This window comes from Prionailurus bengalensis, chromosome A2, assembly GCF_016509475.1.
Source record: "Prionailurus bengalensis isolate Pbe53 chromosome A2, Fcat_Pben_1.1_paternal_pri, whole genome shotgun sequence".
In the NCBI taxonomy this organism is placed as follows: domain Eukaryota; kingdom Metazoa; phylum Chordata; class Mammalia; order Carnivora; family Felidae; genus Prionailurus; species Prionailurus bengalensis.
The window spans coordinates 93,691,750-93,717,326 of NC_057348.1; the positions used below are offsets into that span (position 1 = coordinate 93,691,750).

Here is a 25,577-nt window from a genome sequence, read left to right on the forward strand (position 1 = left end):
TCTCTTCACTTTTGCATCTTAGTGCTTGGCACCGTGCCAGACCTGTAATGGCAGTTGGGTATATGTTTTTTGAAGCAAAGATGGAGTAACTGTTAAACGAGATGTTGAGAGTAAGATCTAGGAAAAGAGGGAAACTAGCGATTACATTACAAACACTAAGGATACATAGAAAGCCAGGAGGAATAGAAGGCAAACAATGATTTAAAAAAACAATGAAAACAAACCCATTTAACATTAATTACATCTTATTAAAAAAGAAACTCAGTGGACTGATAATACTTATTCTGTATTAATTTTCCTATACAAGCAAATATTAAATATGAAAATCACACTTATGTTTTTAACCTTAAAAATATAGGACTTTTTATATCTGGACCAACTGATTTGAAGTTTGTATTGGGCAGACTCTAGACTATTCTGGTAGCTGATCAGATGCCAGTTTTTACTAATTAGAAAAAAATCATTGAACTTTCTTGTTGAATATTTCACTGCCCAATGTAGTATTAACTTTTAGTATTATAAGTAAGTTAATGGATTTACTGTGTATATGTGAGAATCTGTGTGCATTAATTAAAGACTATCATGTAAATGTTCTTGAATTGAAGAGCTAATTGATTAAAAGTGGAAAATATTCAAATAGGAACATGCTGAGAAATGTTTCATTGGGAAAATTAAAGGTAGGAACGTGCCGAGAAATGTCTCATTGAGATAATTAGTTAAAGGTTTGTGAGCAAACTATGAGTACCTTTTGGGCATGAATGATAAGGGGTTAAATAATCATTTAAGACTTGTGTGGTATGTCTTATTTCTATGCAGACCTTGAGCAGATAAGTTGCTATTTCAACTATGAGGAGACATGGTTATGTGGGATATATAATCTCATGTGGCCAGAATAATTTGTCCCAAATAAAACTGCTGTTTCCTTGTTCATGACTTCTTGTTGCTTACAGGATAACACCTAAAACTCAAGCCGGCACACAAGACCCTTCACGATTGTCCGTTGTCTGCTTTCAGTCTTATCCCAAGCCTCATCCTTCACCCATCCTACTTCCTTCTCCCCTTCTCTCCTCAGATTTCCTGTAGGGAACTACCCATAGTTCTATAAATATGTTAAAATATTTCCTACCTCATTTGTTGTGCCCATGCTGCTCTTTCTGTCTAACCATCCCCCAGCCAACATTATGAGGCTCTAAACATATAACTTGGGAAATATTTAGTGGCTCCTTTTGGCATTATACCATATATATTAAATAACAATTGAAATATATATTCTCTATCCTCATAAGCAGTGAGTAAGAGTACAGAAATGATTATTCATGTATTCATCCAACAAATATTTATTGAGCACCTATTTGCCAGGTACTGTGTTTGGCCCTAGAGATTTAAGAGTAAGCAAGGCAGAGAACTCCCTGCCACCATGAAACGTTTATTTACTTTAGTGGGGACGACAGGAAGATAATAAGCAGAAGTAAAGTGGTCAGGAAGAGGTTTAAGGAATGTGAAGCAAAGCAAGGGAAGGGGAAAAAGACACATGAGGAGAAGTGTTAATGAAGTGGTCAGGGAAAGCATTTTTGAGGGTGACGTTTGAGTGTGGATCTGAAAGAAGGAAGGGAGCGAACTGGGAGAATATCAGGAACAAGAGAGTGCAGTGGCTTTGAGATATAGAGGGGCTTCATGCTCTTAAGAAACAAGAACAAGCTTTGGGTGGCTGGAGTACAGAGAACAAGGGGACTGGTGAGAAGGGCAGAAAAGCAGCACCTTGCCAGTCACGGTTCAGGGGTAGCATTTTATTCTAAGTTAGAAACACTTAGGTTTTGAGAGGGACAGTAATACTTTCTAAAACCCTGGTTGTCTGTCTAGACTAGGGCAGGGGGAAGAATACCAGAATAGCAGCATAAAGACAAGTTACGAGGCTGCTGTGATCATCCAGAGATACTTGGTGGCTTAGACTGGGATGGAAGTAGTGGTGGTGCTGAGAAGTTGTCACATTTAAAATACGGTCTGAAAATAGCACCAAGAGAACTAGCTGTTGGATTGGGTGTAGGATATCAAAGAGAGCAAAGTGTTGCAGATTTGTGACTAGAGAAATCAAGTTGTATTAATGGTAGGGCCATTTACTGAGATGTAGACTATTGGGGTTGGAAGGGTATGAGATCAGGAATTTGGTTTTGGACCTGGTAAGTGTGAGATTCATATTAGATATCCAAAAGGAATTGTCATATAAACAACTGAATATATGAGTCTGGGACAAGGGAGAGGTATGCCTAGAGAGATAATTTGGGGAACTTTTAGTGTATCGATGACATTTAAACCATGACATTTAAGATCCCCTAAGGAGGGAGTAGAGACAGAGATGAAAAGAGATCCAAATCCCAGTCTTGGGATACCTTCATCTTTAGAAGCTGGGAAGAAAAGGAACCTCCAGCAAAGGAGATGCAGAAGCAGAGCCAATGAAGCAGGAAGAAAGTTAGACATGGAGCCCAAGTGAAGAGAGTTTCAGGAAGGAGGAGGTGATCAGTTATGTCAGTTGCTGCTTAAGAGGTTCAGGTGAGGTCTGCTGACCGTTGTTGGAGTGGAGAGGACAGAAGCCTGATTAAATTTAAGAATGAAAGTCAGTTTTTGCTTTTGGTGCCTCAGAAAATCATTGCCATGTCTGATGGGTGGCTTTCGTTTTCCGATATAAACATATGTCAAATCATGATGTTGCAAACCTAGAACTACTACAATGTTATATGTCAGTTATACTCAGGTTTTGTCTTTGTTTTTGTTTTTTTAGCAGAATAATGAAAGCAAGGGATGTAGCTGAGCTAATTGGGGTTAACTATTTTTGAAGATTTCTGGCTAATGGGGAACAGAGTAATGAAGCTTATAGCTAGGGGGTGCTGCAGGGTCAAGACAGATTTAAGGTAGATGGTAACTTTGTGAATAATGGTAGTTTCATTCCTCTCCCCTCTTTTTGTGAAACAAGAAGACATACTTTAGCTGAAGCAGTTCTTAGCTCTAATATCTATAGTCCCTATAAACATGAGAAAATTTTCATTGAAAAAGATAGGGCTTATTACATTCTCTATGGTATTAAAATCTTTTTTTAAGGTATCAGATTTTGGTACAGTTACAATGACTTTTTTCTTTTAACTTTTCAGGTGTTAGATGGTGTCTTTGAACTGATGTAAAGCTGAACTTCCCTGTGTGAGACCTTTCTATAAACCTACAAGTAATTTCAGAGTAAAAATTTTAAAGAGGACCTGTATGTCTGAAGCAAAATTGATGGCAGTTACAGGATTCCAATTCTTTTAGAATATCTAAATGGAGTTGAAAGAATCAAACATGTTCCCAGTAAAAAGAAGTGTTGGATAGACATGCCGAGTGTTAAAAAAAAAAAAAAGTTCTTATATAATACTTGAAGAAAATTAGCTAATACATGGCTACTTGATGCTTGTTCTGATAGGTAAGGTTAGTTTTAGTTAAAATTAATTGTCCTTGCAGTTACATGCTTACCTTATATTTTCAGTGTGTGGGGGGAATATCTTGGAGAAGGACTCATCTTCAGAGTCCTGTGGTGGTGGTATTTTCACTTGTGCTTGTATCTAACACTAATTACTTTTTGTTACTGTTTATATTTTTGATTTAATTTCATGCTAATTGCAATGATAGCACAGTAATGAAGTTTGCCTATAAATTATCTTACCTACTATTAAGATGAATCTTCTTTGTTCTATTACTTTATGCTACTTGCACATAGAAGTAAAATACTTTGATAAATGAGAGAAAGAGAAGGAAGGTGGTGAGTTCTTCTGACTGAGGTTTAGCACATGTGGGTAGACTCTGCTTCTAGATATCATCATAGATTTTAATTTTAATAAGAGAGCAAATTATTTGTGTATGTTTTGAAAGCTGATGCCTCAGAATTTTATTCCTTCTTTGATCAGATAGAACATTTTGTTTAGTGCAGTCTCAGAATACAGAGTCTTGCTTCCTGATTGGCATCAATTATCTAAAAACACCCCCAATTCTTTTGGAAATGTGTGCCTGCCAATTTAGAGCTGTTTATTTGAAAAGTTGCTTGGTTGCTCCTTGCAAAATTGATTCTTGATGAGTTTTTGTTCTAATTCTCTCTTGTCCAGAGTTTCCGGTGGCAGCCAGGTATTAATACATTATGTGGCTGATTTTCCTGTTGGAAAATGTAAAGTTTACCTCTTCTAGCATTTGATATTCACTAAATTTCCCTTGCGTGTCCTGATGGTGGTAAAATCTCTTGCTATCATTCTAATCTGTTCGTTAAACCTTGTCTTTGAAGTTTCATTATTTAACCATGGGTTATCAGTTTTAAGTTGACTCTTAAGCTGCAGCTTTGTAGTTTTAATGGAGAAACATGATAGAAAAGGAAGAAAGTCTGGAGGGGGAGGGGAGTGGGGAATGGGGAGTAAGGAGGAGGAATGAGAGTGAGCTAAGCTTTCTCATTAAAACTCATAGAGAACTATATATATAGCTCCTTCTACCTTTAGCCAAAGGAAATATCAAGAAAGGCTGTAGGGTAGTACATATTGCTGTTAAAAAAGTAGTTGAATTTAATGGATGGTACAAAAGCACAGTGCAATAGCAATTGCAATAGAAATAGAAATATAGATACTGGAGAAGAATCAACAGGAATTGATGGACATAAAGAGTGACTGAGAAAATGAACATGACAGCCCACAGCTGCTACAGTAGGAATTGCCCAGGCTGATCTGAACCAAGAGAACCCAGACCAGTACCAGACCTCATGCAGAAGTATGAGCCCCAGGAGTGTCTGAGGTGCCTAAAGGCTTAGTGTCTGAACTCTCCTCAATGCATTATGCTTATCACTGGGTTATAAGAGCCTTTGTTTTACTGAACGCTGTTCTAAGCAGTTTATATACCATTTAGCCTCACAACAACCCTCTAAGGTATTGAATTCTTCTTCTTCTTCTTCTTCTTCTTCTTCTTCTTCTTCTTCTTCTTCTTCTTCTTCTTCTTCCTCCTCCTCCTCCTCCTCCTCCTCCTCCTCCTCCTCCTCCTTCCTCTTCTTCTTCCCATAAGTTAGGTATCTTGCTCAAGTTCTGTACCCAGTTGGGGTTCCTTGAAGTCAGGTGGTCTTCCTAAGGCTGTAGTTACTATGTGCCCATAGAAGGAACTGGTTGTGTTGGGGTCCTTCAGGAAGTATGAGTTTTGTTTTATGTGAACTTTTATATGAATTGAAGCTTCTTTGAATGGTTAGAAGAAACAGTGACTATATAGGGATTCAGGTGCTGCCGTGGAGGATGGATAAAATCAATTTAATCAGTCTGGCCCTTTGTGTTGTGATCAGTAAACCATCAACTTCCCTAAATAAGAATCAAAACTGGGAAGAAGAATGAGAGCTAAGGATGGTCTCCAAGTTGCCCAAGACTAGCTGCTGTAACAATTCTCAAAACTCAATTTTCTGTAAGGAATATAGAAAAAGAGTTTGGTTGTCTGCCTTGTGGGTGACTAGGAAAAAACACATCTTTGAACCAGATGGGCAGGCAGTATACTTGGAGTCCCTGGAGTCCATCCAAATAATCTTCTGCCAAAGGGGAGAAAAGAACCATTGTTCATGAGGGTTCAAATCATGGAAATTATTCAGCTCTTCTAGGCTGTACTTCTTTGATATTACAGAGGTTCTTTGTTAAATTATCAAATTACATCCAGACAGAGATAACAATTCTGTGCTAAGAGTGATCATAGCTAGTTTTTAGGTATACGTTTTTCCCCTGGACATCTTACCTATTGAATTCTTTGTGACTTTGGTATTCAGAACTTGATTACCTAAAGTGAAAATCTGACAGTTTTGCTTTATCTGCGAGGCTTCCCTCATTCTGAGTTCCTGTAGTATTTTCTTTTATGTCTTCGATAGCAATTATTTCTTGTATTATACTTAATGTGTATAAGTGTCTGTGAGAATAGCGATTGTGTCTCATTCATCTTTATACCACCTATAGTGCTTAACACAAAGCTCAATAAATGGTTGGTAAATGAATAGAACATGAAAAAAATCATTTGGTAATGAAATGCAGAAAGCATAGTTTACTCTATGCCTTCTTGACACCTTCTTTACATACTCCACAAGTCCCTAGTGTACTTTTGTGACTTTTTCTAAAATTCCCTTGTTGTTACTTGTTTAATTTTTAATAACTCTCTTTCCTTCATGGCCAGAAAGCCTTTAAAGCCTAGGGTTGGTGTAACGAACTGATTTCCTTTCTGTAATTCCAGTGACATTTCTTTGCTACATATTGGTAATGATATTTACCAGCAGTTTATAAATGGTATGTGCAAGGCCAAATCAGTTTCATATCATTTATGTATTGTGCCTAAAATTAAATACATGCTGTCACGGCAACTGGTATGCCTAGTTAAACCAATTGATCTAAGTATTTAGGCTTTCTACAGGTGCAGATACCTGATTAGTGGGTAATACTCAATATCTTATGGCAGTTATACAACTTCTCCTGTAAATTATAAGAACAAATTTAAAAGTTGAATATATGCGATAATTTAGCACAAGTTTATAGAATTATTAGTTTGTGCAATAGGTATATGAAGTAGCTTTGTAAAAGCAGTTGGCTGCTATTAAACCTGTCCTTTCCTACCATCATATGAGTCATCAACCTTAAATCTCCTTTTCCTGGAGTTTAAAGCAGCATGTCTATTAAGTTTCTTAGCTCTTGCTCCAGCGTTAATGCTTCACAGTAACTCCCCATCCTTTTGTATTTCCACGTGCACAAGTACTCTTCCTTACGAGCAACTGAAAATCAAGTGGAAGTGGTTGGAGGGAAAAATAGGATTTATGGGGAGGATAGTGTGGCAGGATAGAAGCAAGGGCTAAACAGTCACATTTTAGAAAGGTAGGGGCGCCTGAGTGTCTAAGTCAGTTAAGTATCCGACTCTTTATCTCAGCACAGGTCTTAATCTCAGGGTCTTGAGTTTGAGCTCTGCATTGGGCTCTACACTGGGCATGAAGGGAGGGAGGGGAGGGTGGGTGATGGGTATTGAGGAGGGCACCTGTTGGGATGAGCACTGGGTGTTGTATGGAAACCAATTTGACAATAAATTTCATTAAAAAAATAAAAATAAATAAATAAAAAAATAGACAAATAAAAGGAAAAGAAAGAGTCAGGTGGTGGCAGGGACTTCAGTGGTGGGGACCAGGGCTTCCATGTTATCAGTGTTGTCTCTTGCCCTTATTCTCTACTTTTACTACTTGGTAGTTTCAGGATTTCAGTCCATCTTCTCTAGGGCTTGAGACACTGACACTGACTAGTAGCTTCTAAGATGTTGCTTTCTCTGCTTTGCCACCATCAGGAGTAGAGTGGTAGTGTCCAATCACTCTGGTTGGAAGAGTCCCAGGGAACAATGGGCTTAGATTGGGTCCCTGGTCTGGTCCTGGATAGGGCACAGCCCGGCCTAGACTGTAGCGGATGGTGTTGGGTTGCAGGGGCGGGGGGGGCACTCCAGGAACCAGCTTTTTTAAATAATCATTCAAGTAATGCATTCCACAAGGAGTAGCTGAAAGGATTCAAACAGTACTTGAATGCTGCTGTTCTTGGTGTTTTACTGGATCCGAAAAGAATGTAGGAGTGAAAGCATTTCACAACTGTTAATATCCCTGTCTCTTGTACATTTTTTCCTTGAACCTTATCCTCTGTTACACTAGTGAGATTGGACTAGTTATATGATCATATGACAGTGCTTCCTTAGACAAATGATTACTTTGGTTTGCTTTCAGTTCTTTGAAGGTGATGTGCATGTGGTTTCAAATGGAGAGGGAGGCAAACCATAAGAGACTGTTAAGTACAGAGAGCAAACTGAGGGTTGATGGGGGTGGGGAGTTGGGGGGTGGGAAAATGGGTGATGGGCATTAAGGAGGGCACTTGTTGGGAGGAGCACTGGATATTGTATGTTAAGTGATGAATCATGGGTATCTACTTCCGAAGCCACTGTACTATACAGTATATAGTATATACACTGTATATATACTATATATACTGTATATATAAAATAGTATATATGTAAAAGTATATACTATATAGTATATATATAGTATATATATAAAAGTATATACTATACTATATAGTATATATACAGTGTATATACTGTAGGTTACCTAACTTGACAATAAATTATATGTTTAAAAAATGTTTAAAATAAATAAATAAATTTTAAAGCTGAAAAAGAAAACCACAGAATGATCTAAATTATACCAGCATTAGCTTGAAAAGGCAAATAACAAGACATTGGCCAAAGGCAACTTAATTAAATTACATAGGAGCACATATTTTAATTTCAGTCTTGAGTTTCTTCAGTTGGTTATGTTTTCCTTATCATGCTTATTGCTGAATGTACAGCATTGTTATCCATTCTTTTCTATGGCCCTGCTTCCTATTTTATTTTTTAGGGGTATAGAGTGAGACAAAGGAAGAAAATTATTTAATAAATCCTTCTTATTTTGATATTTACAGTATATACTAGATCAGTGGCAAGGAATTTCTAGATTAAAAAATGTCAAAGATGATTTAAAATTATTTCTGTGTGTCTTTTTGGCAAGCTCAGTTAAAAAGTTTTCTTCCTTTGGGATTTTCCTGATTTTCTGTAAGTAGAATTTTAGAAAGCTGGTCTAAAGTTCCTAAAAGCAATAAAGCTGACATAACCCTGAACTAGAAAACTTTTTCTTCCCTTTTCATAGTTAACATAAAAAACTTAAGTCCTTTTTTTTTTTTTTTTTTTTTTTTTTTTTTTAAAGAGAGACTTCGCTCCTTAAGCAGCTTTTTTGATGGTCCTGGATTTGTAGCCTCTTCATACTGGCATCCTGACATCAGGAAGAGAGAAAATCCTCACATCTTTTCTCAATGCTTTTTGCCTTTCTTCTTGCTTCTACCTGAGGATTTTGTGTCTGCCGCTGAAATCTTATACTTTAATTCACATTTGTAAGATCATATTAGTGCTACACATCTAGAACTCTCTGATACTGTTCTTCCATTAATATGGTCATAGTAAGATCCCTTTTACACCTGGGTATTCTGCTCCTTTTCACATACTTGGGGCATGGTAGCACGTCAAAACTCTGATTGATTTTGCAAGGGCGAGAGTAGGAAAAACTACACTAGGCCATGTGAATACCTAAGCATTTTATATGTTACTTGAATAAATAATAAATACATAAGTGTATGTAGGCATGTATATAGAAATTATATTTTTTATATGTGTAGGTATATATAGAAACCATATTGTTTTAATGCAGATGCAAATCTTATGTGCCAAGGATTAAAAGTTTAACTGAGAAGCAAAGACTGAGTTGTAGGCAAGTTGTTATCCAGGGTAATTGAGGATATACAACCAGAAAATACAACATACAGGAAGGAGAAAAATTGTTCCCTAAGAAGGAGTAGACTGAACCCTTGGTTACAAGCAGAACTATGATCAGACATCAGATTTAAAAAAAACTTTTTTTAATGTTTATTTATTTTTAGAGAGAGAGAGAGAGAAAGAAAGAGAGAGAGAGAGAGAGAGAGAGAGAGAGAGAGAGAGTGTGTGTGTGTGTGTGTGTGTGTGTGTGTGTGAGCAGGGGATGGGCAGAGAGAGGGAGACAGAATCTGAAGCAGGCTCCAGGCTCTGAGGTGTCGGCACAGAGCCCGACGCGGGGCTCAAATCCCAGAACTGTGAGATCATGACCTGAGCTGAAGTCGAACACTCAACCAACTGAGCCACCCTGGTGCCCCAGACATCAGATTTTTAAAATAGAGGCAAAAATAAGGCTTGCCGTTTTATTATTGTAATCTGTATCTACCTGTTTCTGTTATTAGACTCATGATAGTCAGCCTTCCGTGCTGTTTTTAACACACATAATCTAAAGTTCCCCTGCTATAGGTCTATCTTTGGGCTTTTAATTTCCGACCTAGATGATGTTCATAACTGAACTTTTTTTCACCTAGACGTATTTTCTGCAGTTCATAGTGACCAGCATAGGATTTATCTCTAGCCAAGAAACAAATATGGAATATCTGTTGTCTACAAAACCCAGTGTCAGCACTCTAGGGAAGGCACAGATGAGGATATGTCCTGTGAGTGTGTGTGTGTGTGTATGTGTTAGGGTTATTTCATTTTTATTTTTGCTCTGGATGTGTGGATTTCGAATGGTCTGCCCTCAATTTTATTTTCCCCATAAGCTCTCATATTTTTAGGGTGCAATTTAACAGGATGCAACATTTTTCAGGAACAGATTTATTGTGTTGTGGTAGAATTACCTGTATTTACAAGTAAAATTAGTTCATTTTTTTCCCTCCTCCAGAATCACTTAAAGTTGTGTAAATATTAGGAAGAAATTCCTAAAGTTTCCATGAAATGCCATGAATGATGTATGGATATTTTAGATATTTAGAAAGTCTTTTATATTTTTAATGTTTATTTATTTTTGAGACAGACAGAGCCAGAGCAGGGGAGGGGCAGAAAGAGAGAGGGAGACACAGAATCCAAAGCAGGTTCTAGGCTCTGAGCTGTCAGCACAGAGTCCGATGTGGGGGTCGAACTCATGAACTGTGAGATCGTGACCTGAGCTGGTCAGTCACTTAACCGACTGAGCCACCCAGGTACCCCTAAAAAGTATTTTAAATAAATAACATTTCTTTGAATATATGGAAGTCTAAGCAATGTCTGGCATTAGTGGAGAAGAATGAAGTCATGAAATATTCAGAGTTTATTACAAAAATAAGGTTTGGGTTTACTAAAAACCTCATACACATTTAAAAACCAATCATAACCTGAACTTCCACTGTAAAAATTTACAATAGAAAGAAATTGCTAGGGTTACATGGAACTATAATAATTTGAAATTCAACCTCTTTTTTGGGAAATCTCTGTCTTTTCTCAATCACTTTTCATAATAAATTATTTTCTCTTCCTTTAGACTTAAAATTTTATTGAAATTAATTCATAAGGTAAACTTATTTTATTAGATTTATATGCATAAAGTAGACTTTTCTCTTTCCCCTTTCCTAATATTTAAAAAGTTTCCTTATTTAATGTTTCTTTTTCCTTTTTTGGTTAAAAATAAGGCTTTTTTAAAATCCCTTTCTTCAATTACTTCTTTTGTCCATGTTCTTTTTTTGGGTTGGGAGACAATCTGTCTTTAAGACTATACTTATGTGAAGGTCAGGCATCTGACAGCCTCTCCTATCTGAGATGGCTCCAGGTAGGTTGATACGAAACAAGAGCTTCTACCCAGGTGAGATGTACCACAGAGCCTATTGTGTACAGCCTGCGGTTGGTGGGTGACTGGACTAGTACTTTTCAACTCAGGAGAAAATTGCTAGTCCTGCTTTTTAGCTGCCTATTGATTAAAACCTCTATTCATAGTGTTCTGGTAAGCCTGTTTAACTAGTTGCCCAAGTGTAGGGATAGTTGAGGAACTGTGGCAAAACTGAGAAGAGTGTGGTGGTGTTAGCAAGAGGTGGCACATTCAGAACCTTAAGAAGGAGAGCCTGATGGCAAAGAGGGAGTGAACCATAAAAATGAAGCAGGGGAATGCACAGATGTCAGGTCTTGAGAGTAAGAGCCAAGGTCCCTGTAGACTCTCTGTTAAACCCTGATGGCTGTCACTAATGTTCATAATTGACCCAATCATCAGTTGAAGATTGGACTGGGTTTGTTATATTTCATTTGAAAAGTCAGGGAAGTGCAAAACATTTTTTAATTAAAAAAAATCACATATAAAGGCAGATAGTTCGAGGGATCAATTTTTGTTTTCCTGCAGAAATGACCTAAACAAATAGAGGTCAGATTCTAGCTTTCTGCCCCCCCCCCCCCCCATCAGTTTTTGTTTTTATTTTTTCCTGTATATCCACTGGCATGATGTTTTCACGAAAGACTTTTGTAGATAGACCCTTTATTTTAACCTCTATTACTGTTCTTCCACAGTGTGGTTTCACATACATTTCAATGTCCTATAATAAAGATACTCTTAATAGTAGTGGATTGTGAATCCTGTATGACATGAACATAATGATTAATTACCTGCAGCTTTGCCTTCTAGCCTCTATTTTCACTTCTGCTGTATGGCCAAACTTGTAGAGCAATATGCATATGTGAAACTGTATTTTACCCACAAATTCTTCCCATACATTCCTCAAGGCCCCCCATCCGTTTCCACTCTACGAGAGCTCACAGAATTTGTCTGAACGACTGTCATCAGCAGCAGCTCTTCCTAATATTTATTCAACAGGTACTGAGTGCTCTCCTAGGGGCTAGGGAGGTGCAGAGAAGAAATGAGTACAGGTCCATGCTCTGGAGCCATTTATATGCTAGTGGGGGCAGAAGACAAATAAATAAATGAGACAGTGGAACAAAAACAGTGCAAGGTGATGGTGAGGGAGGAGCAATGACAGAAGGGGGAAGCCAGGGAAGGCCTCTGAGGAGATTACTGAAAACCAACTGAGTAATGAGAGGGAGTCGGCCAGGATTATCTGAGGAAGAACATTCTAGGTAGTGGGAGCAGCACAGATTCCTGAGGAATCACCTTCAAGGAAAAGAAAAAATTATCCATTGTGGCTGAAACATAGAGTGGTGAGCGCTGAGGGTACCCTGCCCAGATCTGCTTGGTCAGTGGGTACCCAGGTGAAACAGAAGCCCTTCCTGTCCAGGCCTCAGTCAGTGATGACCAGTCCAGAGTCACACAAGGCCAGCCGTCTTGCTTCAGGTGGGACTAACGTTGCCTGTGGTTGTTTCCTCTGACACCACACTTCCTTGCTTTCTCCCATCCTGCCTGTCCGACTCCTCACTCCTTTTCTCTGAGCTTGTCTTCAGTAAATTAGGTGAACAATAATCCTGGCTCAGTTCTATTTCTAGGAGACCCTAACCAAAGACACATAACTGAACTTTTGACCATTTTTTCTTGGCTCCATACCCTTATGTAGTTGCCCACTAAACATGTCCACTTGGATGTTCCAAAGGTACCTAAAACTCAACATGTAAAAATTGAAATCATGATAATTTTCCCTCCTCCTCAAGCTTTTGTTCTTCCTGTATCCATTTCTTTAGTTTATGTTTCCACCTTTCACCTAATTGTACTAAGAATTCAGGGCCATGCTGGATATCCCTTTTCCATTAGACCTCCTGTCCAGTCATGCAACAAGTAATGCATAGTGAATGTCTCTCACCTCCTTTGTCTTTCCACCTCCATTTTTATTGCTTTGGTTCAGGACGTTGACTGAACTATTGTCTTAGTCTTCCTAGTAGCCTCCCCCGTACCCCTCTAGACCGTTCAATACTATTACCCTGTTGTAAAATGAAAAATCCCATCTAGCTGCTATTCTGTTTATAGTCCTTTAGCGCCTTCCTGTTGGATCAAATGGCAACTTTCTGTAAGATAAGATCCCTCACTTCTCAGCATGGCATACAGGTCTGTCATGCTGTGGTATTGCTCCATCTTTCCCTCAGCCTTCACAGCTGCCATCACTCTACTTACTGCTTGGTGGTTTCCTTGGACAGCTTCCAGTTTCAGGCCCTGATCCTTTTGTCCTGTCCTGCTGTTCCTTAGTGCCTGGACAGTGCCTAGAAGACTGAGCTTCATGCTGCCTCCTCAGTGAAGTCTTCTCTGAGTCACCCTTATTTGTACCCAGCTAAGTCCTCTCAAAACACACATTTCAGTATATTATAATCACTTGTTTTATTTTTAACCATTCACTGGGTTCCTTGAATGCAGAGAAAACATGGCTGTTCACATTGCTGTGTGTATCAGCATATGTTTATTGAGTGAATACATGAAAAAATAAAGGAGAAACTTTATTGTGTTAAGTTTGTTCGTTCTTATACAGGATAGCTTCATGAACATGAACATTATACATGCCCTTAGCTGCCAACTCTATAGGAAAAAAGCTATAGGCACTGCTTAGACCAAGTGACTGAAGATAACACTTCTAATATGGATATTTTTCAGGGAGTGATGGGGGAAGAGGATAGATTATCTAAGCCCTAAAGTATGGAGTTGGTAAATTTATTAATTATTTTAAATATTTATTTAGTATTTTCTAGATGGCTAGCATTGTGTTATATGCCGTTGGGCAATAAAAAAAGGAGCAGTTGATAGAGTTTGTTCCTCAAGGACCTTAAAATGGGGGGAAATGTGAACAAGAGTTTTGAGAAAGCATATGATTAGCTCTTAAATGATTTAAAGAAGAAGTGCTGTTGGTTCTGAAGAAGGAGAGTCTTTGTGGGCTGGAGGGTAGAGCAATCACAAACAAAACCTCAGATTCTTGAAATGTTTATTGGAATGAAGTCCCTTCTGCAGAAATGATGCTCATGTAACTCAGTGGTTTTCAGATAGCAAGGAGGTAGCTTTCTCTCTTGGCTTTGTTGAAAAAAGAGGTTCATAATAGTTGTGTTTGAAGAACTTTTTGTGAGATTTTTGAATGAGCTTTTGTGTTGCAGAAAAAAAGTGAAGTTCAGTATGTTCACAGTGTTATTCAAAAGGATGAAGATGAAGATGGTTTGTAAATGGGGGGTAGGAAATGATTTCTTTAAATCAATTAGGGTGTGAGAGGAAAACGCTTTTCCCCGAGATCTCTGACTGTAAGTGCACCCAGTCTTGTGGGCTGTGAGAATATCGTCTACTCACCATTGACACAGCAGTTTCCTCCTTTGTACTTTAATCTCTTAATTAAGTAAATATCTGTGAGGTCAGATTTCACACTTGACTTTTAAAATTTCTTGCCTAAAGTATATCTCAGTTGTATCTTTATGTCTTACCTAATTTATACCCTTTTGTAATTCTATTTTCTGAGGCTAGGAAGTTCTTTCAACAAAGACGGATTGTAGATCAACCTCAATCCTGTAGGGGTCGCTATAAGAGTAGCATTTTGGCATTCTTCCTTGCCACCCAGCACCCAGCACTGTGTGGTATGACTTGACACAATTAACCTAAGGATTGTGAGATCTGGTTTGTGTTGGCATTTTACTTTTGAGAGTGGTATAAGCTCTAACCCTTCTAACCAAGAATTCTGTAGGCACATAACTATGTATTTTATCACTTTGGGTTTGTAAGTGCTACACCTGTGCATTTTTAACCTCATTTATTTGGTGCATGGTTATTTTAGATTTTTCATTATGCCCCATTTGCATATGACAAATATATACACATAGACACATTAAACTATTTTTAGTGGCTTTTTCAGTACGAATGATGGTAGCCTTCATTGGCCTTCTATAGGACCTCAGATTATTGTTTAATAGGATTGTCAGTCAAGATACTTACTGGCTTCCTCCAATGCTTTTAAAAAATTGAATTGAGTATGATGAGGTACATCCCCTTGATTAAATGTTTTTCTTCCTATGCAATCACCGTTAGCTGTTTGGCTCCCATTCTGTATTTGTTTGAAGCATCCCTGCATTGCAAATCAATATCTTTCTGAAGAGACAGTGTGTTGTGAATTGCCTGGACAGCATATGCACGGTTACTTTGGCTGCAATGCTGCTGCAGAGCCTGGTTACTCTGCCTTCCTGGGAACTCCACAGGCAAGTCCATCGTGTTTGGAGAAAAAAAAAAACACAACTAGGTTTTTTGGGAAAAATGAACTGTTAAAGCTATTGATACTGAAATGTTAGCATGTCCTTTGTATTCTTCTTAACTATTTTTGGTCTTATTCCACTGAGATTAGCTTCTCTTAGGTGATTTCTGTTTTGTGTGTGTGTGTGTGTGTGTGGTTTTTTTTTCTTTTTTCTTTCTTTTTTTTTTTTTTTTTTTTTTGCTTTTGCTTCCCCCTTTCTTGGTTGTAGTACGGCCGTACCATTTCAGCTTGCTAGTGCAGAAAGATGTGAATTCAGTTGCTGTGTGAGCCTGGCCTGGTGCAAACACATTGCTAGAGACATGTTAAAGAGTTCCAGGTGAATCCAGCCTGTGAGAGACAACAGCAGAACGGTAAGACGGAGCATGCTTAAAATTAGAGCAGGGGTTTTAATTTGGAGCATCTCGGCGAGTCTGAATCCTGACTCACTCATTTACAACTTGAAAAGGATTCATTTTATGCATGTCATTTTACTCACCCCCTTCTATTTAACAGCCAGAAACATCACAGATTGATCAAGGGGGTATTTAAATTAGGGATCTGACAGGAGGTTACTCATGGAGAGTCTCTTGAGGCTCCCAAGGCTACTGCTTGTAGTTTGTAAACACCGGTAGCAGTGATAAGATGAGGGAAAGGTTTAGCGTCTGTGCTTCTTTGCCATAGCTGAGTGTTATTTCTTCTGAAACTCGTCTTATTTATTACAGCTTAAAGAGATCTTACAGATTGTTTTGCCTGGCTTTGCTTGGCTGAATGCCCTCTGATTCAAGCCAGTGAAGGACGGGAGACCACTTCTTTCATTTGGGTAAACTGATGTCCATGAATTTGTTGGATAGGATCTGAGTGGAATAAGCATCTCTAATATATTAGGGATAGGGGGTTTCCTCCTTGCTCATTCCACCCCCTTCCCTTCTGGAGCACAGAAATGTACCTGCTTTAAGTCTGTGCTGCCTGGCAGAGGTCAGTGTGCTGGTATTTTGCATCATTACACCTGTAGTGGTTATGCTTTCATGTACGGAAGCGATAATCCTTCATACAGTTCTGCTTGAAGTGCTGGCTTTAATAGTAGACCGCTGGCATTTTGGATGCTAATGCAGAACCCCTGCATGCATGAAGGACTAGGACAGCAGGCAGGCGACTCCAAAATGATGCTTACCTGCTTATGATGAAGATAACAGTTGAGAGACAGAAATGTAAACCTTGATATCTACAGGGGTTGAATTTCTATTTCCTTTGTTAATTGGCACACAGTATTGGGGGTGGGGGACAGTTGAAGTTGAAGAACATGTTTTTATAATATTGTTCAGTGTGTGACTACTACCTTACAGGGTTCTGGTGAATTTATTAGGATCCATATCCTATATAGATGCTGAATGCTAAGGGGGTCAGCATTTGATTTTTTTGCTTTAGAAATATTCCACTTATATATACTTTAACTCAGCAAATCGTGTAAAATGTAAATGATGTAGATAGTGAATATCAGTTGAGAAAATCATCAGTAACTTGCTGTAGCATGCTGGCCATAAGCCAGTTGTATATTATTTTGTGACATTAGTATTTTTAAGAAAGAACACCTGATTACTTGATAGACAAGTGAGAGAATTTTTTTTTTTTTTTTTTTTGGTAGGGGGCGGGCAACTGGGAGCCTTAAACATCCTTCTACGTTTACTCAACTATTGATTGTAAAGGTGGGGCGTTGCTTTCTGGAAGTGAATGTTTGGATTTCTTCCAAAGATAATTTAAGTTTTCTTGTATTTTAACTATTACTTTCTAAAAAGTCAATGTGGACTATAAGCTGTTCTTTTCCATACTTCAGTTGTTCTTTTCCTAAAAAAAAACTTTTTTTCTGTTCAGATGATGTGCTCTGTGTTTGTTGTTATTGTTGTTTTTCTGAGAGTGATATGTTCTAGCTGTGTATATTTTTACCTTCACTTTGTATAAGCCATGAGGTTTGTTTTTTCACCCTATTACAGAAGAAATTGTATATTTGCAAAAAGTAAGTAATTTTTAAAAAGGGGAAGGGAGGGCTGATTAAATCATTGATTTTACAATCATGTACTTTTTAATTCTTCATTCTGCAAACATTTATTAGCCATCTACTATGTATAAAACATTGTAAGACCTGCTGTGAGGAAGTACCAATGAAGTGATACTCTCCCTTCCCTGAGGGAGCTTAGATAGAGTGGCATTAGTATTTTTCTCTGGAATATGCTTTTTATTCTTTCTCATGAATAAGTAAATTTGATGCTTTTTAAATATTATATTTTCTCCTTAGGAGACTCCTTCTATTTTCTTTTAATCACTTATTTATTAAACAAACATTTATGGAGAGTCTACTGTGTAACAGTATAGCTACTCTGGCACAGTGAATAAAAAATATCTAGTGCCTGTCCTCATGGAACTTACCATGTACTCTTTCTAAAAATATTTCAAGGAGAAATTTTAGAGCAGGTTTTTTTTTTTCCATTTTTGATTGTGGTATAAAATGTGCATAACACAAAACTTATCTTTTTAACCATTTTCAAGTGTACAATTCAATGGCAATAAGTACTTTCACAATGTTTTCCTACCATCACTGCTATCCATTTCCAGAACTTTTTCTATCATCCATACAGAAAAACTCTGTACCCATGAAATAGTAACTCCCTATTTTCTCTCCCTCCATCCCTGGTAATCTCTAGCCTGTTTTCTGTGTCTAGGAATTTGCCTATTCTATGTACCTCATCAAGTGGAATCATATAGTACTTATCCTTTTGTGTTTGGTTGATTTCACTTAGCATACTTTCAGGGTTTGTCTGTGTTGTAGCCTGTGCCAGAATTTCATTACTTTTTAATATATGCTTTTTTACATGGGAAACACCAGAATTCCCTACCCCTGATATGATTTCACTACAGCAAGTTTCCATTTGGGCACCATAGTAGGTACTTTAGATATACTAAAACTAAAAGCCTATGGGGAGGAGCAAGGAATGAAGAATAGAAATGCACTGAGGGTATGATCTATGTAATACTGAGGGTATTACATTTGGATTCTTTACTTGGCCTGGTAATTGAGCATGGTAATTGGGCTACTTAGATTTTCATGTCAGTTCTTTGGTGATAGAGAACAACAGACAGCTGATATATTCAATGGAAGGCTGGACTGTGGCTTTTGCCATTATTAACATTCGGATTTCACCCACTCTGCTTCATTTCCCTTATTCTATCTGATCATGTTGAGGTCCTCTTATAGAATTGGAAGACTCTTAGAATTGGAAGGTTCTTCAGCAAGTGTGTTGTCTAATTGGGTCATCACCATTCATTCAACCAATGGGAAAGTGAGACTTTACTCAGTTTCCTGATACCTACTGCAAGCCTTCTTTCAGTGGACACTCCATCTAAAAACATGTGTCTTCTGAGTTGGGCAGAGAGGGATAGGAAGAGTGTAAACTTTTTGTGTAAACTTTTTGCCATATTAAGCAGTTTTCCATTGGATAGGGTAAACCTGGTTTTATCAATGTAGCATTCTCTTTCTTGGATTTCTCCCTGATACTGCTTATCTTAAATCCAGATGGGTTGTTTTTGTTTGTTTGTTTGTTTGTTTGTTGGATAAAGAATCCTTTTTAGAAAACAAGTTAAGGCTCCCAGAGCTATCCATTTATCTGCCATCAACTGATTTGATGATTCATAAATTAGATCAGTTAGCAGTTTATGTCCATGCCTTTAACATACTATTCAGGAAACACAAACGCATATGGGAAAGGAAGATTCAATATGGCAATGTCTAATGCCTAAGTTATTCCATCTTTCCCATCAGCCTGTCCTTTTTAATGATCTTAATGCTTTCGCCCCCTAACTACCTTGCTGTTCAGCCTTGACTTTTGATGTGAGGCTGATTCAGAATCAGTGTAGTTAAAGGCATGTTAAGTTTGGGTGGTGGTGATAGAAATAGTGAGAGATGAGGAGAGAATGGATCAGAAAGCCTTAAACCACAGAGCACCTATTCTGCTCAGCTTTAAAAGTACATTCTTTTGCACCAGGAAAAGGGAGAAAGAGAAAAGTGTTACAGACCAGGTCTGTTCTTTGCTTATTTCTCTCAAAATGTAAATCCGAGGGAACATGTAAGGAAGACAACCCAGTGGTCAAGAGGTTGGGCTTTGTAGTCAGAGTCTTGGAATAAATCTCATTTCAAGTGCTTACTCCCTTCATGGTATTGGACATGCTACTTAATTCTTGTGGGCCTCAATTTACTCATCTGTAAAATTGGAATAGTAATCATACCTCATGGGTTGGTTGTAGAGATTTAGGAACTACTTATAAAGCATCTTTCATAGTAGCTGTCATATAATAAGAGCTCAATAATAAACCTCATCATTATCATTGTCATCTAGAAATCCTTAATTGCCATCTCTCTTTTCAGTCAACTTGCATTTATCTTGCCCAAGATCCTTTTCCAGTTCGTTTGATTATTGAGCATATTTGGCAATTCTTAGTGTTCTTATGTTTGAGTGGATAAAAAGAAGATTTATCCATTGATCATCTGGTAGGTTTTTTAGAAAGGTATATGTTCCATAAACTTCCTCTTCCACCTAACTGAGGTAAGTTTGCCTCCGTGGCTTACTCCTCAGCTAAATGAGGTCTAGCTAGAATACAAAGAGGACAGGGGCATGTTTCTGGAAGCATTAGTGCTTATTTTTAGGTGGCAGCCAAGCAGCAGGATATGTGTATCCAACTGGTCTGTTCTATTCACCTTCACTCTCTCCGTTCGGAGTCACTATTGACTTTTGTCAGTCATAGGAAAGATTTACAGAACCGGTTGTCATGAAATCAGTTAGGACTTTATTATTAATGGATTGCTGTCAGGTTTATTATTGCTGAAATTTTAGCTCTTTACAATAGATGGACCACTTGTTAAAGCTGCATTGAAATATACTTCCATTTTCTCCCCAAAGGTTCATTGTTCCCTGTGTTTCTCTTCATAAGCTCTATGTGGTTAGTGACCCATATATGATTCTCTGAAAATCTGAGGCGCTTCAAAAGTCAATCCTATATTGAGTGATGCCCTATATTTTTCTGAATTCTTTGGTCAGGTTTGCATCGCAATTTATTTTATTAGAATAAAAACATTAAACTTTTAAACTTTATAACATCACTCTTGACATGAGCCACTAAATCATTATTAAAGCATTAATAATCTAAATTTTATTAAAAAGATGGGTATCGTAGGTGAGGATATAGAAGTTGTACTTATTTATATAGCCATCTGTTTTAGAGTAAAAAGATAGTACACAATTTTATTTTTCCTTCAGGGAAGGAATTTAAAAATATTTATAATCTTTATTTTTAAATGCTGTTCATATGGTTACCAGGGGAAAGAAATTCAGGCCCTAATGGATCAGTCAGCACCTCCAGTAGTGTGTTTTTTCAGTTTCCATGTTTAATGTTATTATGCCTTGTGGATGCTTTATCTTACATGAGGGACAGAATAGCGAGCTACAGATATTTGAAAGGTATACGTATAAAGGAAGAACCAGCCTGGCTTAGTACAAAGACGTTATGGATGGTGCAATGAAACTCAGAAGAGAAACAAAACAGAATTCAGAAAATACCTGAGACTATCATGTGCACAATGAGACAAATGACGGTTTCTCTGGTCCTCATGATATGAAACAAACAAATCCAAAAAACCCTCAAACAGTGAGCGTATGTATATAGGTGGAAAGCATCCTGGACCATGTTAATCATTTCAGACAACTGTGAATCTGAGTTCAGCCTAATCTGTTTTCTGATTATTAGTACTTCTGCCATGGTAGATATTTTTAAATTGCTGTAGGTAATATTACTCCTTCTTGCCAGGTTATCTCATAACTCTGCATGATGTGGGGTCCTTTGAAAACACATTCCGGTTTCCCTTTCTGAGGTTAGGACCCAGGACAAACCAGAATAAGAAGAAAAGCTATATTTAAACCTGTACATTCTATGAGAGAGGGGTAAAAAGGTCCCTATTTGCAGACCAGATTTTTTCTTTTCTAGAATAAGAGCTGTAAGGGAATAGTGTCTTGATGAAGACACTAATTAGCCATGCGTTGTGAGCCACTTTGTGTAGCTTGATTCTTCTGTTTTGTCGAGAATGGGTATTCTAATTCCTCACTGCAGCTGTGGGAATTTTGTAGGATGGAATAGGCTTTTGCTTTGCGGAATCTCAACAGAGCCACTCCCTTACTGCGTTATGGGGATTCTCATATCATGTGCCCCCTTTCTGAGCCCTCTGGCTATAAATGGGAGAGGGTAGATATTAGGTAATATTGATATCAATTCTAATATTTCACCTCCCAATGTATTCATTTGGCCATATGATATGAATGCTATGTTTTTTTCCATGATAGAATTTTAACCAGCTTATAATTATGAATGTCAAATGACAGTCAGAAAATTCACATATCCAGCGTGCCTGAGTGGCTCAGTTGGTTAAGCTTCTGACTCTTGATTTCAGCTCAGGTCATGATCTCATCATTCATGAGATCAAATCCTGTATCAGTCTCTGTGCTGACATCGTGGAGCCTGCTTGGGATTCTCTCTCCCCTCCCCGTTCATGCTCCCTCTCAAAATAAAGAAATAGACATTAAAAAAAAAAAAAAAGAAAATTCACATACCTTTTTTTTTTCCTCCTCTTGACCCTTTTGGAATATTTAGTATGTTTTTAGTGGAAACAGTGACACCCAAACTTCTGCAGAATTGCTGTGCCCTTCTGCTTGTGAATAGGAGTTCTTGTCCCTTGTCCAATCTGGGGTAGGACGTGTTTAGTATTTCATATAGGCAAAGGGCTGGTCTTTTTTTTCCTCCCAGGGGAGGACCTTTAGGCTATGTGGTACTCTTTGCAAACGTTAGGTTCCTTTAAAAATTTTGTTTCTGTTTTTTAAAGCTACCAAATAAACTCTGGTAAATAAAGAGCAAAGTAATATTCTGGGTTCAAATTTCCTTAGAATAATTTTGTGGCAATGTTTTTTCATAGATATGGTAGCCAGTGGCAAAACAGTGCTTCTGTATTAGAAATACGTAAATTCACAAATTTCTACACAGGAGGTAATGTTAAGTATGCTGTTGTGACGCATGTATATTCTTTATTCTATGCTTATTGCTTACTCTGATCCCATTGCTTTAAAAAGATTTTTTTTACATTTATTTATTTTTGAGAGACAGAGAGAGGCAGAGCACAAGTGGAGGAGGGGCAGAGAGAGAATGAGACACAGAATCTGAAGCAGGCTCCAGACTCTGAGCTGTCAGCACAGAGCCTGACGCAGGGCTCAAACTCACAAACCATGAGATCATGACCTGAGCCGAAGTCAGACGCTTAACTGACTGAGCCACCCACGTGCCCCTGATCCCATTACTTTAAAAAAATTTATAAATAAGTTGGGTATACCTTATTGGACAATTTTATTTTAGAGTTCAAATTTATATTAAAGGATTAGCTGAAATTGCCACGATCTTTTGCGGGAAGTTTGAGTAAAAATCTTACACAAGGAATATTGAAACGATTATCACTTGTGGTACTGAGAGTTTGAAACAAATTTAGCCTCTAAAACTCCTGACCTCTCGCACAATCTCGATCTCTTATTTGGCCATACCAGCAGAATCTACCATTATATGGTTTAGAGCACTGCACCTCAAACTTTTTACATACACACCAATCCCCTGGGGATTTTGTTAAAACACAGGTTCTGACTCAGTAGGACTTAAGGGGGGTGGGCTGAGATCCCAGGCATTGCCAGTGCTGCTGGTCCACTGCAGAATATTAGACAATATTCCAGATAAAATCCTGATTCCCAAGGTAGCTACATTCCAAAAAACCTATCTATATAGGCCACAGCCAACAATCAAGAGGGCATTTTTGTCCTTACTGTGTGTGTTCACACAGTTCCTTAAACTTTATGTTAAATCCATCATTATGGTTTGGATGAAATCAAGAACCTGGAAGTTAGTAAATAAAAGCATCTATCTTTGCAAACCTGTAAGCAGACTATATCATGTGTATCTAAGTCAGGAATATAATTTATAACAGAAGGGAAAGCAACTAACAAATTATTTTAGTAATATATATTAAAGGTTCAGCTGCTGAGAAGACCACGTAAATATTTCATGATAAAACCAGCAAAACAATTATCAAGACTCTTGGTGGTAAGCCTTGAAGCCCAGTAAGGGTCATAACCAAACTATAGTCACTGAAGTGACATAAAGGAATGTAGTGTCCTCAAGAATCGTCCATTCAACTGTGTCCGTTAGCCAGTGGATTCAGGATTTAAATGAAATAAGGTCAGACCCCAAAGAAATCAGTCAGTAGAAAAATAAGCATTTTTAAATTAAATCACAGTAATAGACATTGAATTCTGGTGAGTAGGAACAGCTGGTGAAAGCCTTTTCATTGACTGGAAGAGATCTAGGCTCAGAAGGTGCCTCATTGTTATGTAGGTAGGACTAATTTTTTAACTGGCCTATGTTTAGTTAAAGGGGACAGCTCATAGTAAGGAAAACATTCCATCTTTGAGTAAATATTAACAGAACACCCATTTCATGCCATCTTTTGGGCTTTGGGGAGCATTTAAAGGAAAGGAAGATAATGATTTCTGTGTTCAAGGTGTTTACAGTCTGGTCACAGAAATATAATGAACACATAATAGAGCTAAACAAAGACCTCCTCCCATCCCAGCAGAATAAACCGAACACATGAAAATAAGTTACACAGTGGTTTATATGAAAGCATGTAAGACAGCATATATTTAAGTGACAGATTATGAAGTACAATCTAAAGATGACGATGTTCTTTTGTGTGGGCATTTTTGGTTGTGTCAGTGACATAAGGACGCGACTGGCATTTAGTAGACAGAACGAGGGTTGCCAAACATCCTACCATGTGACCTGCTGCACCATGCTGCTTGCAAATAATTTGTCAGCCAAAGGCCCAGGATGCCATCACTGAGAAACAATGCCAGGATTTTGGAGTGAAGGGAGACCCACAGAGACTGGAGAGATCAGGAGAAGTGTTCGTGGTGTGAACCTGGCTGCCTGCTTGCTAAACCTAAAATCTTATGGGAAATGGAACATAAAAGGAAGCACAAAGAAGTGAATTTATGTGTCTGGCCTAGTTGATCTATTTAAAATCATTTTCAGCTATAAACTGCTGCCTAGAGTTTATAATAGAACAGTCAAGTTTTAGAAGGTATTAAGAGCTATTTACTCCAGCTGTATCATTTTACAGACGAGAAGACTGAGATTCAGAGAGTTTAAGTGACTTAATCTAAGTCGCTATGTGACTTATGTGGGCAACAGGCTTGCCTGTATGTTTGCTAATGTTCTGAAGGTGATTTTAGGCAAGAGCTTGGTTCCAATAAAACATAGCTGTATGTAAAAATACACTCATACATATATCCCTTTATGTACATATAGATAACCCATCCCATATCTTCATGTAACCACACTGCCACCTTTAGACACACACACACACACACACACACACACACACACACACGCACACATGTGAGAAAAAGATGGCCACAGTCAAAGAGAGTGAACATACTTGTAGATATTGCAAGTTAGGTTAGAGATGAAGGCAGCTGTCAAGGGTTATGATGCCAGTAGCATTAGAAATTCTTCTACTCACCTCACTAGCTCCCCTCCCACCAGAATACCTTGCCCAACTATGCCTCCATAGCTGAAATTCCTTTTAAAAGGGAATGAAGCTTTTTATTCTATAATGCTTAAAGTTTAAGTGATTCTGGGAGAGGTTATATTTTGGTTTAAGTGTTCAAAAATTTGTAGATGACTGATGATAGCTTTTTCTTTAAATTATTATTGGGATATTTTGAGAGGAGACAGTGAATAGGAGAAGCCCATCAGACTCTCACAGGGTAGTGGATGAGGGGGCAAACAAATATAAGAGGTTGTTTTAGTATCAAGATTTTTGCCTATTTATATTTGCCAGTTTTGTATTGGACCTGTCATGGATGTTTGTATCAT

General features: G+C 37.9%; 1 protein-coding gene across 6 annotated transcripts in view; it reads left to right on the plus strand.

The window, feature by feature from the left end:
- The window catches only part of CDK14 (cyclin dependent kinase 14), a 605,513-nt gene that overhangs the window by 118,670 nt on the left and 461,266 nt on the right, over positions 1 to 25,577 (plus strand). For 2 of the 6 annotated variants that reach the window (XM_043588809.1, XM_043588810.1), the window contains exon 1: positions 15,454 to 15,537. The exons of 3 other annotated variants lie outside the window; for them this stretch is intronic. In XM_043588809.1, coding sequence (XP_043444744.1) covers positions 15,469 to 15,537 — 69 coding nt within the window. In that variant the 5' untranslated portion in view covers positions 15,454 to 15,468. Of the gene's footprint in view, positions 1 to 15,453; positions 15,538 to 15,812; positions 15,941 to 25,577 lie in introns of those variants that run through there. One more of the 6 variants, XM_043588814.1, reaches the window with a different exon arrangement.